The 18,553-nt window shown below is 39.0% G+C and overlaps 1 protein-coding gene across 2 annotated transcripts; it reads left to right on the top strand.

The window, feature by feature from the left end:
• Window positions 1-221: 221 nt before the first annotated feature.
• LOC306887618 (phosphatidylinositol 4-kinase beta-like) lies at window positions 222-18,527 on the top strand. 2 transcript variants are annotated; one of them, XM_079445505.1, is made up of 12 exons: window positions 222-395; window positions 2,945-3,984; window positions 10,869-10,913; window positions 13,178-13,405; window positions 13,517-13,744; window positions 13,829-13,938; window positions 14,022-14,126; window positions 14,211-14,334; window positions 15,906-16,171; window positions 16,253-16,385; window positions 16,504-16,624; window positions 16,733-18,527. In XM_079445505.1, exons 2-12 carry the CDS (start codon window positions 2,965-2,967, stop codon window positions 16,912-16,914), a joined length of 2,562 nt encoding a protein of 853 aa, XP_079301631.1. In that variant the 5' UTR covers window positions 222-395; window positions 2,945-2,964; the 3' UTR covers window positions 16,915-18,527. The 2 variants fall into 2 exon arrangements, with proteins under 2 accessions (XP_079301631.1, XP_079301632.1); XM_079445506.1 differs by lacking the exon at window positions 10,869-10,913.
• Window positions 18,528-18,553: the final 26 nt, after the last annotated feature.

Below are 18,553 nucleotides of genomic sequence, written 5' to 3'. Positions count from 1 at the left end.
CTGAGAGGCAAACGACTAGGTTCAGTTTATTGGTGTTTACAACTGCTAATGTTTTTAACCCTTTCAAAAAATGGGTAAACATATTATAAAAGAACAGCAAGAATGTGAAATGTATATCACCCTCTTTAGCTATTTCTCAAAGTCTAGTGGGCTTCCTGCTTAGACGGCATTTGTTGGCATTGCCTAAACGCCCAAGAATGTTGTCTCGGTAGGCTGTGTTTTATGCTGCCTGGAATCAGGCAGTTGATGTGGGCAGCCCTGGAGTGTCATCTCTCCACTCACTTTCTTAGCGAACCACACCGGCTATTCAGCAACAGGAGAACCGCGACTCCCAAATGGGGCAGTTAAAATACAGATAAACCGATCATTTAAGCCTTCACCCGGTTTATTTTGAGGTAAGTCATATGTTTATATGTTCCCTTGGGTCGGTTCAAAAGTAGAATGACGTTCTAAAGTAGAGCCGTTGCGTTAGCTGCTTGGCTAAGTGTAGCATCCGTTTGTGTTTTTATGAGGCTTATCCTTTCAGGCCTTCATAACAGTTGAACATTTAATAATAACTAGTGTTAATTAAATTATGTTCTTGTTCAACACGCATAATATGATGCTGTTTTTAAGGAAAAATCTTTTTGAGCTCCACAGGAGAGAAAAGTAGTCGACGTGTCTCTTAAAGGTCTCAGCTAAACATGCTCAGATGCTAACTTGAATGCAGAAGTCCTGGTAGACTGCTTAATTTTTAACGTCTGAAATAGGACAAAACAAGTAATGTTTTGATTATAAAGCAGGTCAGAGTATAAATATGGGTGTTATTACGAGTTTTGGCAGCCATGACTGCAAATATTTAGCTTGATGTGATTGTGCTCTCAGTTGTCTGTAGACTTTCAACTAACGTTAACTTACTTCACATAAAAAGAAGTAACATTGACAGTGTGTTTTTATGGCAAGTTGATTAACTATTTCATCATTGTTGTTTTAGCTAATCAAGAATATTATGTCCCGATCGAACCAGCTGATGCATCACATCAAAGATTGTCTTTACAGACTTGGCTTTAAGTTTGTTGATTTTATTTCAGTGTGTTTGATCTCAGGATTATTGGATTTCATGGTTTATTTATACTGTGACAGTCTTGTTACTTGAGGGTTTCGTCAAATAGTTAGATAATAATGGTTATGGATCGTGGAAAGTGTTGTGGGTGTTGGCAGAAGGAGACTCTTGAGACTGATCGTTCATGATCTACATGTTTTGTGTTCCTCTAGATCACTGTCTTCCTCTCACATTTCAGGGCAAAGGCTGATTGAATTTACTCTTTCCATTGCAATCGGAGAAGTTCAGTGAAGCGTTTTGATACTGAACAATAGAAGTAGACCTGTGCTTGTGGTTTGATTGGGTGAATCAGTGTTGCAACTCTTTACTGTTATCAGTCGAGGCTTGTTGTAGAGCAGTGTTTTTCAGTTTCACAGGATTTAACTTGGAGAAAGAGCTGGCAAGCTAGAACAACATACAAACTGTCTGTTTAGAGTAAACCATCCACCAGAGTTGGAGTCAGTATGTGATATGTGAGAGGAGAGCTGGCATCTTTGCCAAGGCTGACTCAGTCTTCACCATTTGACATGTGCTTTAATCTTATCGCTTTCAGAATCAGTTTTGATCTCATCTGTTACAGTTTCTGTTCCTGGTCTTAAATTTCAGTGATCCATGAACAAACTATTTTGCTCAAGCTGATTTAGCTGAACTCTAACTTATCTGACTTTCCATTGTGAACTTGATGACTTTCCATCACTACTGTTAACAACATGAAAGTAGAACCACGGGTACTTCTTTAAGGTGACTGAACTTAATATGTTGAACTGCCGCTTTCTGACAGCCTGATCTGTTTTAAAGCACAGTGGGTTTTTATAATGTAGCAGCTTTGTGGAATCTGAGACTGATGCTTTGCTTTCTTTATCTGATATTGGCCTGCTGGTAATGGTGAGGTAATCTGCTGGAGGCGGATTATGGCACTGTCCTGCGTAGCTGTGGATGAGTGGGACGTCGTGACCCTGGGGAAGTGGCGCTTGGTAAAGCCTGTTCCTCTGGGTTATTGTGAATTTTATATTTGAATGGCTTTTTACAGTGTGTGCAGTCACATGTTGTGTCAAAATGTCAGTTTTAATAACTGTTCATCATGGGAGTTCTTTTTGTTCTCTGATTTCTCAGACGTTTAGGCCTGTATATAAGTTGATATTTTAAAGGCAAAATGAAATCAAACTGACCCTATTTACTGTCTTAAATGTTTGTTTGCTTTCACCAGTGCAATACCATTCAAAAGTTGGGGATTGCTTAGATTTTTTAAATGTCTTTGAAAGAAGTATCGTATGCTCACCAAGCATAGTTTTATTTCAACAAACATACAGTAAAACATTCATATTGTGAAATGTTATTGCAATGATTTCAAAGTGTAATGCCGTATAAAGTGCCAGTTATTATATTATTGATGGCAAAGCAGAATTTTCAGCAGCCATTACTCCAGTCTTCAGTGTCACATGATCCTTCAGAAAACATTCTAATATGCTGATTACCACTAAATATACATTTCTTATTATCATCAATGTTGAAAGCAATTGTGCTGCTTAATGATTCTTTGATGAACACAGTTCATAGTTCAAAAGAAAAGGATTTAATTTGAAGTAGAAATCTTTTGTTACATTATAAATGTCTTGATTCATTTAATGCAACCTTGCTGAATAACAGTATTAATTTCTTTCAAAAAAATAATTTACTCCAAACTTTTAAATGGTAGTATAGGTAATTTCTCTGCCACTGAAAAGTCCCACCCCACATTTTTTCTGCTTAACTGTCTATTTCCCTTCAAATTACAGCATTTTAAATGCATTGTGATTCATCCTGTTGTCATAACTAAAGCTTGCTTGCTGATGGTGTGTTTTGTTGGCTCTCTGTGTTTTGCAGTGGCCTGAGAGTGTGTGGCCATGGGTGACACAGAGCTGGAGCTCTCCCCCACCCAGCTTGAGGAGCTACAGAAGAGCCCATCCGCTTCCTCCACCTCCACCACCTCCTCGCTCTCCCTGCCCTCATCTCCTTCCTCTGGCCCTCGTCCCCTCACCAGCTCCAGCCCGAGCACCAGTGAAGGCCTGCCCACCTCCAGCCCCACTCTAGATGTCATATCCGAGGGAGTGGGTGAACTCAGCCTGGTCATCGATACCGAGGTGGCTAAGAAAGCCTGCCAGGAAGTTCTTCAAAAGGTGAAGTTCCTGAAGGCCGATGGAGAAGTATCTTCAGCCAGCTCAGAGCCAGTTTTGGTGAATGGTACAGCACACCCCGAGTCCACAGATGGAGCAAAACCTCCCAAGATCAGTGAGGAGGAAGCGGAGCCTGTGAAGAACGTGCGACGCCGTCAAAAGAACAACTCATCCAAGCAGTCCTGGCTGCTGCGGCTCTTTGAGTCCAAGCTGTTTGACATCTCCATGGCCATCTCTTATCTTTACAATTCTAAGGAGCCTGGCGTGCAAGCTTACATCGGCAATAGACTCTTCAACTTCCGGAACGAAGACGTCGACTTCTACTTGCCCCAGTTGCTCAATATGTACATCCACATGGACGAGGATGTGGGTGACGCCATCAAGCCCTACGTGGTGCACCGCTGCCGGCAAAGCATCAATTTCTCCCTGCAGTGCGCCTGGCTGCTGGGGGCCTACTCTTCTGACATGCACATCTCCACGCAGCGCCACTCCCGTGGCACCAAACTGCGTAAACTCATCCTGTCAGACGAGCTCAAGCCCTCCAGCCAGCGCATCCGCAGGGAGGTGCCGCAGCCTCCCCCTTCCTGTCCCCCACCCCTCCATCACAGTCAGGGCATGAGCGAACACAGCCTCTCGCCCTCCAAACGCACCCACCAACGCTCCAAATCCGACGCCACCGCCAGCATCAGCCTCAGCAGCAACCTGAAGAGAACCGCGAGCAACCCCAAAGTAGAGACCAGCCAGGATGAGGTGAGACACCTGTTACGTCACATGCTTGCTTACCTAGTTAGTTAAATGTAAGCTGCTTTTAGATGACCCGTCTCTGGCCGTCGCTTCCACCTCTCACAGATGTTGTTTCTCAGCTGTTTGATGCAAATGCAGAGGGCAAACAACTCAACAAGATTTGTGTGGTTTCTATGGCTGCGCTGGAAAAGGCGTGTCGATGTTCCACTTGATGTGGCACTGACACTCAGACAAGCTGTGTAAAAGATATATTCATGTAGCTACTTTAATGGCAGATGGATGAGCAATGTGAACTTCCTTCCTAGGCAGCATCCTAACTGAAATGGAACCTAAAAAGTAATTAATTTTCATAGGTAACAACTACAAAATATAGTGCTATGTAAAAAGCATAGAATAGTTAACTTTCAAATGATACTGATATACTTTTATGTTAGCATGCAACTAATATTGACATCTAATAAGCATCATTAGAAATGTTGACATGAAATTAAATGCATGTTTCTATTTTCTAAATGCAGGTTATTGATCTCACTGTGAGCAATTCATCCATGCATGTTTTGAAAGTTGCTTTGACCTCATAATTTTTCATTAGAAGGACATAATTCACTTTTCCATTGAAACAACAGATTTATTTATGTGGTGATGTTTGCAGGACTTCTCCAATAATTTAGTCCGCCTAAACCTGCCACTTTTTTTTTTTTTTACAATCAACTGCATGCTCACATTAATATCTGCCTTCATCCGATCAACAACCAACGAATAGAACCAAGTTCCAACCCTATATTTTTTTCTTCACCCGTTTCATTCATATGTAAGTCACGATATAGAAGAAAACATCTGTCGCTGTTTCAGTTTCATCAAGATTTTAAAATGCTGTCTAGATGGGTAGCTCACTAGGTTTTGGAACAGAGATGTGTCGTCGTGTGTTTGAGTTGGTTTGCCACGTGGCACCTATAAATGTAAATTTTCAGCTCTAATCACAGTCAAGGCTAAAGTCAGCAGGGGGATGAATAGATTTTTGTTTTTGCTCTCAGAAAATAATTAACTACCACTGCTGACTGATTCCCAGAAGATGGCAGCTCGCAGCTATTCTGTTAAGACAGCCCGTCTCTCTTTGTGTTCATTTGCACAGTCCTGATGATAGTCCTCAGGGCTAAATGCCATGCCATTAACAAATCACCTCTCATGCTGCTAATAAGTGGCACATTGCGATTCACAGTTCCAGGATTAGATCAGAGGTGTGACACACAGATCAGATCCTGTTGTACCACATGAATCAGATTACTCTTTTATCACCGGAGATATAGAGGCATAGGAGGATAGTTCACCCAAAAATGAAAATTAATTATTCATTAATTACTCACCCTCATGTCTTTCTAAATCCATAAGACCAAAAGGGTCCGAGAGCTCTCAGATTTCATAAAAAATATCTTAATTTGTGTTCCGAAGATGAATGAAGGTCTTACAGATTTGGAATGACATGAGGGTGAGTAATTAATGACAGGATTTTCATTTTTGGGTAAACTATCCCTTTAAACTTTTATTGATAGAAAATGAGACACACAATAATTTTCAAGAAATGTAACAATTATTTATTTAGTTATTTTGGAACAGTTTTAGACAAGTGAAGTAAGCACTTTAATTGACCAAATGAGCAAATATCGACTATGCACACTATATACATATACACCATTCAGAAGTGAGCTGTTTTGAATGCTAAGATTTTTTGTTTTGCTTTTGAAAAAGAATTATGCTCACCAAGACTGCAGTTGTTGGAACAAAAGTTTTACAATTTACTATAACTGTTTTATTGTAATATTAATTTGCAGTGTAATAAAATAAAAAGATAAAAGTACCATATTTATTTATAAAAGACGCTATAAATGTCTTGTCACTTTGATCAATTTAATGCACCCTTTCTGAATAAAAGTCTTCATTTAAATAAAAAAATAATTACACTGACCCCAAAAGCAGTATTGATAACTAGTATTAGTATAGTATATGTTTTTTACTCTAATGTAACAATTAATAAATTAGGTTTTCAAACATGAAGGTCGGTGATCAGTTTGAACTTCAGATTGTTCATCTTTGTTACCCTCAATAACAGGCTAATCGGTGTGGTCAAGGGAGTGGAGGGTAGTTACAATTTAGCAATATACCATAATACACGCTGTATTTATTTTCTGATAAGACTTTATGGTGACAGTTTTACATAAATATGTTGATAAGGATGTTAATTAATTTGTGGGTGTCACTGTGGTTTTTACAGATTTGTGTCCTTAGCTTGTCTACTCTTAGCCGACCATAAACCCAATTGGCAAAATTGGTATTAAAATAAAAATGACTGTCTAATTGGTCTGGCCAATATATGTCAATGTCTAATTTATAGTAAGCTTACAGTTTATGTAATAGCTTTTCACCAGCCGATATGTTAGTAGAGGTAGAGACCATATTGACGTGGCCATTACCCTTTGTATGTCCCGACCATTATAGTGTATCAGTGAAACCGTAGGGCAGAACATTATGTAATAACCTACCATAGATCAAGTTCTATTGTGATGTGTAACTTTAGAGCTCCCTTCCGGTTTTTCTTCATTTTAACCTCGTCGCACAGCACACACACCCTCTGTTCTGACGTGCACATGATCACTCACCTTCCTCTTTTATCTTCCTGCATAGTTTCTTCCCTTCCTCTGAACGTGATCTTGGTGCAGCGTGTGCTGCTATGGCAACAGCGATGTCGCCATTCACATGGCAGCGAGCCACTTCACTGGTAAATGGAGTAAAGATCAGCTATTAGGAAATGCATTGCTCCACAACTCCTCCGCACCGTTTACACACTTCGGCGAACTTCTTTTGAGAGCCGAAGGTGTTAACGTAGGAATGCCACTGTGGTTTCATCTCCACCTTGTGAAGTGCAGTGTAGGTGTCTAATGTGAATTGCGTTAAGCCTGAACAAACATTGGTCAGTATAGATTTGCTCAAAGGCTTGATGGCTTTTCTTTGAGGAACAGCTGTAAGATGTAAATGAAAATCCATAAATGTTATATTGAACATGAATGTGCATTTTAAAAAGAAATAATACAGCTTTTCTTGGTAGTTTGAGCATTGCGTCATGCTTATTTTTCTATTGGTGCAGAGCCTTATCTTATATCCCACATAAACTGCACTGATAAGTTAACCAATCCACTGTGATTTATTTGCACATTTAAGCTGTAGTTTTTCAACCTAATCATGTAAATATTTCAGTCTACTGGACTTTCTTTGTCCAAACAGTGAAGATTTATTTTAGAAAGATAAAACAAGGCTTATCATCTCCCTCTTTTTTTGAAAGCCTGTTAGGTTTCTCATGAGAGAAAGTCCACTGTGTGTTATCAGGTGGAATTTGGACCCCTGTTTGGCCAAGAGGACTGACGACTCTTTCTCCCCTCATCATGCCAATTCAACCAGAGCATAAATCTGGGTTACAATGAGGCATTTGCAATGGAAAAGGATGGGGAATTTTTTTTTATGATTTTAAAATACTCATTGTTTCTATAATATAGCTGAAAGATGTAAATGATGTGTTTTGACATGATACTTACTTTACTTTACTTACTTTTGTCATTTAGCAGACGCTTTTGTCCAAAGCGACTTACAAATAAGAAAAAGTAACTAAAACTAAAAAGTTACAACTCTATAAATACTGTCTACCCACATATTTAAGAAAATAAAGAAATTAAATAAAATTGACACATGCATATAACAACAACATTTCAATAATAAACATATCAATGAAAAAATTTAATTAAAAGCTACTACTATCCCTTGCCGGTGTCCCTGCCCGGTGGAGTCGCACGGTAGTCGACGGTCTTTACACTCTATACATGATATTAGTGCGAATAAAATACTAAATGACACTAACTTTTTTGTCGTTCTGTCTATATATATAATGTAATAAACCCCTATAATTACCATAAATATGACGACAACTTTACAGCTCAATAAAACAGTTTTAACGTAATATTGAATGTAAGTGATTTATAAAAATATATGCTTCACATTTCTGCTTTTTATTCATCAAAAATTGACCCATTATAAGTTCACGCTGTAACCTTGATTCTTGCTTTTTTTTAAATGAAAGCAAGGGATGAGTCAATTGGTAATTAGCATTATTTTTTATTTGTTCTACATTTTCTGAGTGGTGCTTGCTTGTGCAAGAGTTGCCTCCACAGGACACATGACCACATCTGGTAAACAAGACTGAATTGTAGAATGATTGTTTGCTGGATGAGGGAAGTAAACATGACAGCTGTTGATAGTCCCTGAAAATTGGAGAAAGACCGCTGTTTGACACTCCCTGAGAACTGAGACACGACAGCTGTTCGACAGCTGTTACACGGCCCTGGAGAACAGAGCTTGGTCCATGCAAGTTGAATGCAAAGTAGGTTTATTAGTGGCCAGTGCTGGGTTGTAATTACGAGTGCCGATCTGTTGAGTTTCAGGTGGGTGGCAAGTAGCTTAGGTGGCCAATGGTCATACGCTGTGGGGGAAGAAGCTTGGCAGATCTGGCTTGGATGCTCTGGTATCGTTTTCCAGATTGCAGAAGGGAAGGGTAGAGTCTTAATTTTAAAGTTGCAGAATGTTAAGGGGCATCTTTCTGATTTAGGGGCTAGTCAAGCTCCAATGCTCACTGTGCTTGCATTTTATTTAGTGCAGCCAGCTGGGTTGAGTGGATTTGTTTATTTGCATAAACAAATATGCAGGGGGGAAGTCATGGCCTAATGGTTAGAGAGTCGGACTCGTAATCCAAAGGTTGCGGGTTCGAGTCTCGGGCTTGCAGGGATTGTAGGTGGGGGGAGTGAATGTCCAGCGCTCTCTCCACCCTCAATACCACGACTGAGGTGCCCTTGAGCAAGGCACCGAACCCCCAACTGCTCCCCGGGCGCCGCAGCATAAATGGCTGCCCACTGCTCCGGGTGTGTGTTCACTGCTGTGTGTGTGTTCACTGCTGTGTGTGTGTTCACTGCTGTGTGTGTGTTCACTGCTGTGTGTGTGCACTTTGGATGGGTTAAATGCAGAGCACGAATTCCGAGTATGCATCACCATACTTGGCAGTATATGTCACTTCACTTCACTCATAACCAACTAGTGCATCATTGACTAGGGCTCAACAATCAGGATGTGTCCATAGTTCATAGTTTTGGCCCTTGCAGAAACGATTGTATTTTTTTTTTATTTTTTTTTATGTTTTGCTAACTCTTTAATATAGGGATTAATTGTAGTTGTTAATTATTAGCATACCTATTATCAACATATTGCCTGTTTTTAGTACTTATAAAGCACATATTCTGCATGACTATATTCTACATCCTTAATCGTACACAATACCTAAACTTAACTACCTTACGAACTATTAATAAGCAGCATATTAGGAGTTTGAGGAAAAAGTTGTAGTTAATGGTTTGTTAATAGTGAGAAGTAGACCATAAAATAAAGTGTGACTGAATTTTTTTATTTTTTGCTCAGCAGGGACACATTAGATTGATCAAAAGTGAGAGTAAAAACATTGCAAATTGTTACAAAATATATTTGAAATACATGCTGTCCTTTAGATCTTTCTCTTCATCAAAGATTACTGAAAAAATTGTATGGTTTACACACAAATATTAGACAGCACAACTTTTTTTGCCATCACAGGAATAAATTATATGAATATATTTAAATAGCACAGATATTTAAAATGGTAATATTTTGAATTTTTACTGCTTTACTGTATTTTGATGTTTTTATATATATTATAGTAAATATATTAATGCATGCTACAATTTATTGAACATTTGAATCCTGTTTGGTATTGTTTTTGTCAACACTCCTTAACCATGGCAAAACCACTGTAATGCAGACTTTTGTGGCTTACTGCTTTAGTATCTGGCAGGAAGTAATCCATTTTATTTGTGTGGCCTCTTCGTTCTTGCCATGTGTTAGTGAGTAGGAACACACAGTGTGTGTCATGTGAGTAAAAGCATGATTAATTCATGCAGTCTGGAGGTTGATGCAATAATGAATAGTGCTGTTAGCATAACCTGTGTATCTGTGTCTCATGTCCACACACTTCAGCCTACCACTCATTTTTGCAGTAATAGAGCCTATATGTATGTTATGAAGATATAGTAGTACTATTATTATTTAGATATTTAGCAATAGGATGGTAGTTGTTGAAATACGTTTTCATGCTTAGCACTGTGTCTTAACCAAACTTGGCGTGATATATCAACAAGCAATTAAAACTCAGTTTCATGTTCTTGTTCTAACCAGCCGTGACTAGTGACAGTTATTTCTGTGGCATTACCACACCCAGTGTGAAAACTCATTGGTTGAAAGTTCTGCGTCTCATTACAGTACATTAAACATTAAATATCTTCTGATTTGCTGATCAGCAGGTTTTTTTTTGTATAGTACCATAATCGTTATGATCGAGGATCTATGGGAGTGTGCGTTTGGCAATCCACCATGATGGCTAATGCTGTAAACGTCATTTTCAGATAAAGGTTTATGGTTGGGTTTCGAAATCAGTCATTTTATTTTAATATGTAGCTAATAAAAGTAATCCAGCCATAAGGGGTGGCCTTGAAGGAGGAGTGTTTATAGATGTGTGCGTGTCTCGTGTAATCCCTCATCTTGTCCTCACCACCATCACGGTGCTTTACATGGGTTTGATCAGAGCGGCTCTCAGAGATTAGACCCAGTCACCATCAGCAGCCAGAGATAAACATGACACAGTCATTTTTTCAGGCCTGAGGAGTCACGGCCAGGCCCTGCTGCTCAAATAGACGGGACGAGTGTAACCTTGAGATGTGTTTTTGTCTTGTTCTGACCCCCCCTCCCCTCCCTGCTCTTCCTTTTCCCAGGATCTGAGCTCCAGCTCCGACAGTCTCGAGCTAGAGGCTGGTACAGTAAGTCTCTCACCGTCTAATAGCGCTCCTCTGTGCGTAGTGGGATGATGGCTGTGTCTGTTTGCAGGCGGGGTTGACTCCACAGATTCCTTCAAATGTGTGCCTTCAAGATTTGCAATCATGTTATCAAATGTCACAAATTGGGTATGGTATTGGCATTTTACATGAAAAGGTGCAAATAGGGTGTGAAATTCTTAATCTTAATATCCTTTTTTTTCAATAAGGTTATTGTCAACTTCTGGAGACAAAACTTGGATGTTATTTAAATTGTTATAATTTTTCTATTTATTGTACTGTTTGAAAAGATTTTTTAAATTATAATTGTTTTGGGGTTTTTTTACTTTTTGAGAAAAGCATTTAGTCATTTTTAACAATAACATTTAGGAACAAGATTGAATGATAATCATCACTACATTCATTGCAGTCATCACTACAATTTAGTAGTGATAAAAAATAAACTAGCTACATTTAGTCTTATGTAGCATATCTTATAGTTCTCCAGTGGATGCAGGATTTGGGCCTTTTATTTCTTAAAGTAGTGAGACACCAATTTGTACCTTATTTGTGAAAAATGCTTATTGCGTGTTGCATAATCATGTGAATACAATTCTTCATCCGTGATCTGATGGCATGCTTGCAAACACTTGTTCTTTGTGTGGTTGTTCTTTTCAGTTTTAGCTGTAATAATTATTTGGATGTGACATTTTCCTTTCATTCACTTATTTAATCAATCGGTGTCTAAGTGTAAGAGTTTTTTACTTTGGTGTTAATAAAGATGGGACAGTTAGATTTGTTTTGGGTTCTGTGATCAAGACCTTTAGTTTCTTACAGAGAGTTTGTAAACCTTGGAAAAAGAGAATTCTCTGGAAAGCGTTTTAATTTGGTGGAATGAGTTCTTTCCATTGGTGTTTTGGGTGTTCTTTTGCATATTCTTTGGGGGGAAAGAAGTCATTTTATGTCATGTTTCTGTAACCCCTTCTACATGGATTACAGATATCCATGTATCCTTTGACATCTATGAATCATAGGTCGCACATGTGGAGGAGTTTGATGAGTCTTTCTTCTCATTTTCCTGTCCTTGGATGACCTTTATGTATTTGTTAATACTTTTTCCTCATTTCAGGTGATGCTATTCATTCATGACTCACTTGCTCTACCCTGTGGTCAGCTGTTGCTAAAACACTCACTCTCACCATTTCTGATTTGTTTTTACGTCCATGCTTCACTTTGAGTTTAGAATGCTGTGCCGATCATGCATGCAGATTTTTAGCAGTTTTGAGCACTGCTCCATATATTCATGTGCTGAATAATTAAACAGTCATGTGCAATAACTAATCCATGGAAAATTTTGTTACTGGTTTAGTTTGGATGTATGGTCGGCTTGGTACGATACCAGCTCTGATACTATGGTATCGATACTAAATCAGACTGTGATAGATTAAACGTGAACATATAACATCAATTATTATTGGTTTTGTATACATTAATTGCCATTTAGCTGGGATAGAAGTGTTTTAACATTGGAAAAAATGACACATCGCCTTTAAACGGATAGTTCACCCAAAAATGACAATTGTGTCATTAATTACTTCTCATTGTTCTCAACCCGTGAAACTTTCATTCATCCTCTTAACACAAATTAAGATATTTTTGATGAAATCCTAGAGCTTTCTGACTCTGAATAGACAGCAACGCAACTACCACGTTCAAGGCCCAGTAAGGTAGTTAGGACAACGTTAAAAATAGTCCATGTGACATCAGGTGTTCAACCATAATTTTATGAAGCTGCAAGAATACTTTGTGCAACAATTTCTCTTCTTCCGTGCATGTGTCGTAGACTGACACGGAAGAGAAGAAATCATTGAATAAAGTAATTATTTTTGCATAAAGTATTCTCGTTGCTTCATAAAATTATGGTTGAACCACTGATGTCACGTGGATTATTTTAACAATGTCCTTAGTACCTTTCTGGGCCTTGAACGTGGTAGTTGCGTTGCTGTCTATTCAGAGTCAGAAAGCTCTAGGATTTCATCAAATATATCTTAATTTGTGTTAAGAGGATGAATGAAAGTTTCACGGGTTGGGAACAATGAGAAGTAATTAATGACAATTTTCATTTTTGGGTGAACTATGCCTTTAACTATAATATCAGCACATTGTTATCAGGGAACCATTTGCATATGTTTCATTTTGTGGGTTAAAAAGACTTTTCTCTCTTTTCCCATCATCTTTCATTTCCTCTCTCAATCTTCATTCGCTCTCAGCCTGTGCGTCTGACCCCTCAGAGGGAGTTCATTAAGTCTCTCATGGGGATTGGGAAGAGACTGGCCACTCTGCCCACTAAAGAACAGAAGACCCAGAGGCTCATCTCAGAGCTGTCCCTACTCAACCACAAGCTGCCTGCCCGGGTCTGGCTGCCCACAGCTGCCTTTGACCAGCACGTCGTGCGTGTACCCCACACGCAGGCCGTCGTGCTCAACTCAAAAGATAAGGTAAGGTTGGGCTGAGATGAGAATTTAGACTTTTGAAGTTTAAGAATTATTGAGTTTCTTTGTTCTACTTTTTTCCTAATTTCATGTGATTGTTGAACTATGCTTTTTCAGGCACCTTACTTAATCTATGTAGAAGTTCTGGAATGTGAGAACTTTGAGACGTCAAGTGTGCCTGTGAGAATCCCAGAAACACGGATCCGCAGCACGCGATCTGTAGAGAATCTTCCCGATTGTGGCATCACACCTGACCAGCGTGCCAGCAGCTTCTCCACGGTTCCCAATTACGACAATGATGATGAGGCATGGTCTGTAGATGACATCGGAGAGCTGCAAGTGGAGGTACTCCCACAGAGTGACTATAAGGCTAACATTTACAAATTTGCTGTTGTTTGAGAACTGACCTTTATTTTTTTGGTCCTTCAGCTTCCAGAGATCCACACCAACAGTTGTGACAACATTTCCCAGTTTTCAGTAGATAGCATCACCAGCCAGGAGAGCAAGGAACCTATTTTTATTGCAGCTGGAGATATCAGGTATACCTGGAGATAATGCATCAATCATTCCAAACTGTGAGAAATACAATACTAATTTAACTGGAATGTTTTTGTCATCTCAGACGACGCTTGTCTGAGCAACTCGCCCACACCCCCACCACATTTAAGAGGGACCCAGAGGATCCCTCAGCCGTAGCCTTAAAGGAACCGTGGCAAGAGAAAGTGAGGTATGTGTATGACATTCTCCAGCAAGGGTGGTTGGTTCATTCATTTGTTGAGTCCGATTTAATCATTCCTGTGTCGTTGAATAGACGGATCAGGGAAGGCTCCCCCTATGGCCACCTGCCCAACTGGCGTCTACTGTCTGTTATTGTGAAATGTGGCGATGACCTGAGACAGGAGCTTCTCGCCTATCAAGTGCTGAATCAACTGCAGGTTGCACTCTTTATATTTTGTCATGTCAAAATGGGGTTAAAGGGATAGTTCACCCAAAAATGAAAATTCTGTCATTAATTACTCACCCTCATGTTGTTCCAAACCCGTAAGACCTCTGTTCATCTTTGGAACACAAATTAAGATATTTTTGATTAAATCTGACCGCTCTCAGTCCCTCCATAGACAGCAAGGGTCCTTACACGATCAAGGTCCAGAAACGTTGCAAGGAGATCGGTAAAATAGTCCATGTGACATCAGGGGTTCAACCGTAATTTTACGAAGCTACAAGAATACTTTTTGTATGCAAAGAAAACAAAAAAACAACTTTATTCAATAGTTTGTCTCCTCTGCATCACCCTAGTGCCATTTTGGAGAATATCCGCTGGACGGAAACTGCGTACGCTCTTCTGTATTAGCCGCATACCAGATGCGCTGTTTTCATTCAAATTATGACTATTCTGTTCTATTCTGAGAATTCTGTCTATGGAGGGACTGAGAGCTGTCAGATTCCATCAAAAATATCTTAATTTGTGTTCCAAAGATGAACGGCGGTCTCATGGGTTTGAAAAGACATGGGTGAGTAATTAATGACAGAATTTTCATTTTTGGGTGAACTAACCCTTTAAATCTAGGGATGCATAATATATCAGGACCATAGTGGATAACGGCCATTATTGTACATTTCATTGTTTGCTCATTTCCCCTATTTTTACATTTAAAATTTTCACACTGTTCATTATAATGTTATGATGCCAAAATTACTTGTAGACTTTATGATGATTAATTTTAGGTTTTAGTGTTTTGATTTTTAATTTATTTATCAGCTTTTTAAAAATGTTGCAGTTTATCATTATTTTAATGTTGGTTCATCCCTAGTTATATCACAATGTCATTTTAAATCTATATTAACTTACAGGATTTTATGTTTTAACAATATAAATGTACATTACCATTGAAAGTTTGGGGTCGGTAAGATTTTTAAAATGTTTTTGAAAGAAGTTTCTTATGCTCAAAGAGGCAACATTTATTGCAGCAGCCATTACTCCAGTCTTCAGTGTCATGTGATCCTTCAGAAATCATTCTGATGTGCTTATTTGGTTGTCAAGAAGCATTTCTTACTATTATCAATGTTGAAAACAGTTTTGTTGCTTAATATAATTGTGGAAACTGCTATTTTCTTGTCAGGATTCTTAGTGTCCTGAAGAAGGCTGTTTTTTGCCGAAAAGCGTATATCTGCTTTTAACCATTTTGTAATGATTTAAGCCCAGTACATTTAAAGGCTTTTTATCTTACCACGTGAGTGCCTTGGAAGTATTTCGTCTATATAATAGGATTCTTAGTTGATTAGAAAGTTCAAAATAACATTTGTTTGGAATAGAAATCTTTATAAATTAATGTCTTTACTGTGACTCACTTTTGATCAATGCATCCTTGCTGAATAAAGTTATTATATATAAATCTTACTGACCCCAAACTTTTGAACAGTAGTTTACAATGCGTTTATTGAAGTGAGGTCTGCTTAGGCATTGTTGCTAATACTGGATCTTCTCACCATCTTTGTTGTCTTCTAGATTATCTGGGAGCAAGAACGGGTTCCCTTGTGGATCAAGCCCTACAAGATCCTGGTCATCTCCTCAGACAGTGGTATGATTGAGCCAGTGGTCAATGCTGTGTCCATTCACCAGGTGAAGAAACAGAGTCAGCTTTCATTGCTCGACTACTTCCGGCAAGAGCATGGGAACTACAATACAGAGGAATTCCTTACCGCTCAGCGCAACTTTGTTCAGAGCTGCGCCGGCTACTGTCTCATCTGCTATCTGCTGCAGGTCAAGGACAGGTGAGAGAGACAATGCTTGAATCATGTCAGAAAATGAATCATTTGGATAAGTTGTAACCACCCTTTTGTCTTGTTTTTCAGGCACAATGGAAATATCCTGCTAGACTCTGAGGGCCACATCATTCACATCGACTTTGGCTTCATCCTTTCCAGCTCTCCACGTAACCTGGGCTTCGAGACATCTGCCTTCAAACTAACCAGTGAATTTGTGGATGTAAGCACAGCTTTGTTTATATTGGATGAAGTCATTATCGAATGTGGAGAAGGATTTAAAAAGAATGATCAGCTTCTCAGTATCGGCCAGAATTTTAAAATCTGTGCATCTCTTTTAGGTAATGGGAGGACTTGATGGAGACATGTTCAATTATTATAAGATGCTTATGCTCCAAGGCCTCATCGCTGCTCGCAAGCACATGGAGAAGGTCATTCAGATTGTAGAAATCATGCATCAAGGTATTGTTCATCTGAAACTTCAGCGCATGGAGCATCTTTGTTTTTCTATAATCATTTGAGGACGTTATCATTCAGCTTTTCATATGAAACACTTTTTATGTTCTGCAGGTTCTCAACTTCCATGCTTCCACGGCTCCAGCACCATCCGTAACCTGAAGGAGCGTTTCCATATGAACCTGACGGAGGAGCAGCTGCAGGTGTTGGTGGAGCAGATGGTGGACGGCTCCATGCGTTCCATCACTACCAAGCTCTACGATGGCTTTCAGTATCTCACCAACGGCATCATGTGAGCGCTGGCCGGGGTACACATGGACTAGAGCGCTAAAACTGGAAAAAAGGCTGCACCACTTTGAAAACCACTCCTAATGCCCGTTTCCCATGACCACCCTTGTGTTTCTGCACCCTTCAGACTGATTATCTTTAAAGATGGATTTTTTTAACCCTGACTGAAGAGGTCTTGAGCTGTGAAGTAACTGTTTGTCGTCTTTTTTTTCAACTGTTTTTCCTTTCGTTTAAGCCCTCCCTTTTTTGTCACATCCTCTTGCAGAACTCTGGATCCCCAGAGTTGAATTTTATCCAGCTTTCCAGTGCCTCATTTAAACACTACGCTGCTCTGTGACTCACCAGTGTACTTACTGACTTCAAGAGCCCATATTATCATCATCAGCTTTTTTTGTTGCTATGCCACTAATGATACATACTTTGGATGAATAACATTCAGAATTTCAACACGCACACATACAGTGGGGTGGAAAACAGGAGATGCTGTATCAAAGCCTGTAAATTGCATTGTGAATTGAGGGAATCGGGTGGTAAACATTGCTGTATTGTTCAGCTTTGTGAAGTCAGTGTTATATGAACTGTTTAAAAGAGATCTTCAGCTCAGCGCCGCACAAGTCAGAGACCATTAAGCCATGAAATGTTTGCTTAAAGTGCTCTCATTTGACCCTGTGAGAAGCGCTTGAGCCGTAATGGGTTTAATGACGCTTTTTAATTCGATATGGATGCTAAATGTCAAAACACCAAAGACACAGACCAGTGACTCCACTAATCATATGAGAGTTTTAATCTTGAATTGATATAAAAAGACGACGTAAAATAATTAGGATTTAACTAAAATAACCTGGTTTGTTTTCTAGGTCAAAATAAATGTATAAAGAAACTATTTTGAGTTTCCAAAGGTCTGGACTGGAATATGGTGGACTGAGAGATATGAACACTATTTATTGCCCTTTTACAGATATTTCATATACTTACTTGACACTTTCGCAACGTTCTCTGTGGATTTCATTTTGTTGTTTTGTTTGGCACACGTTATAATCCAAGTTGTGCTAGTTTGTACAGCTAACCTAAATTTATAATGTGCATTCTTACAGGTGGGCAGCCATGTTTAAATGTGTGACTGTGAGCCACTGGAGTTGTGTTTTTTTAATTTTAACAGAGAGGAGTTGTTTGGAATCTGTTGCACAGGAGAAATGGAAAGGGCTATGAAAAAGCGAGAGAAATCAACACATTCTTTCTTTGTTTTTATTTCCTACACGTGTACAGGTATGAAATTCCCTGCCTAAAATTTGTAGGTTTTTTTTATTATTATTATTTTTCTTTATTTTCATAGGAATTGGGCTTGTGTTGAGCCTCGTCTTATTTCCCTGTGACATCAGTGCTTCTCTTATTAGTTTTAATTCATTCTCTTAGCGGGAGCCACAATTTCCTTTAATTTGTTTGCCTGTGCGAGGGCAGTTTAGACGATGTGTACGCATCTTTTCTCTTTACTCTTTTATACTTCTGTTTCAACGTCAGACTTTCCTTTGAAACTTGTAAAACGGACCAGCTTTTAAGATCATGTGAATAACCTTCCTTGTGAATGTTACTTTGTATAATAAATTAAATGTTCCCGTTACACAAATTGTATATTTTTTAAAAAAAGTC

The sequence above is a fragment of the Barbus barbus genome (genome assembly GCF_936440315.1).
Source record: "Barbus barbus genome assembly, chromosome: 21".
Lineage (NCBI taxonomy): Eukaryota > Metazoa > Chordata > Actinopteri > Cypriniformes > Cyprinidae > Barbus > Barbus barbus.
Note: the sequence above shows the minus strand (reverse complement) of the source record. Positions and strands in the feature narration are given on the sequence as shown.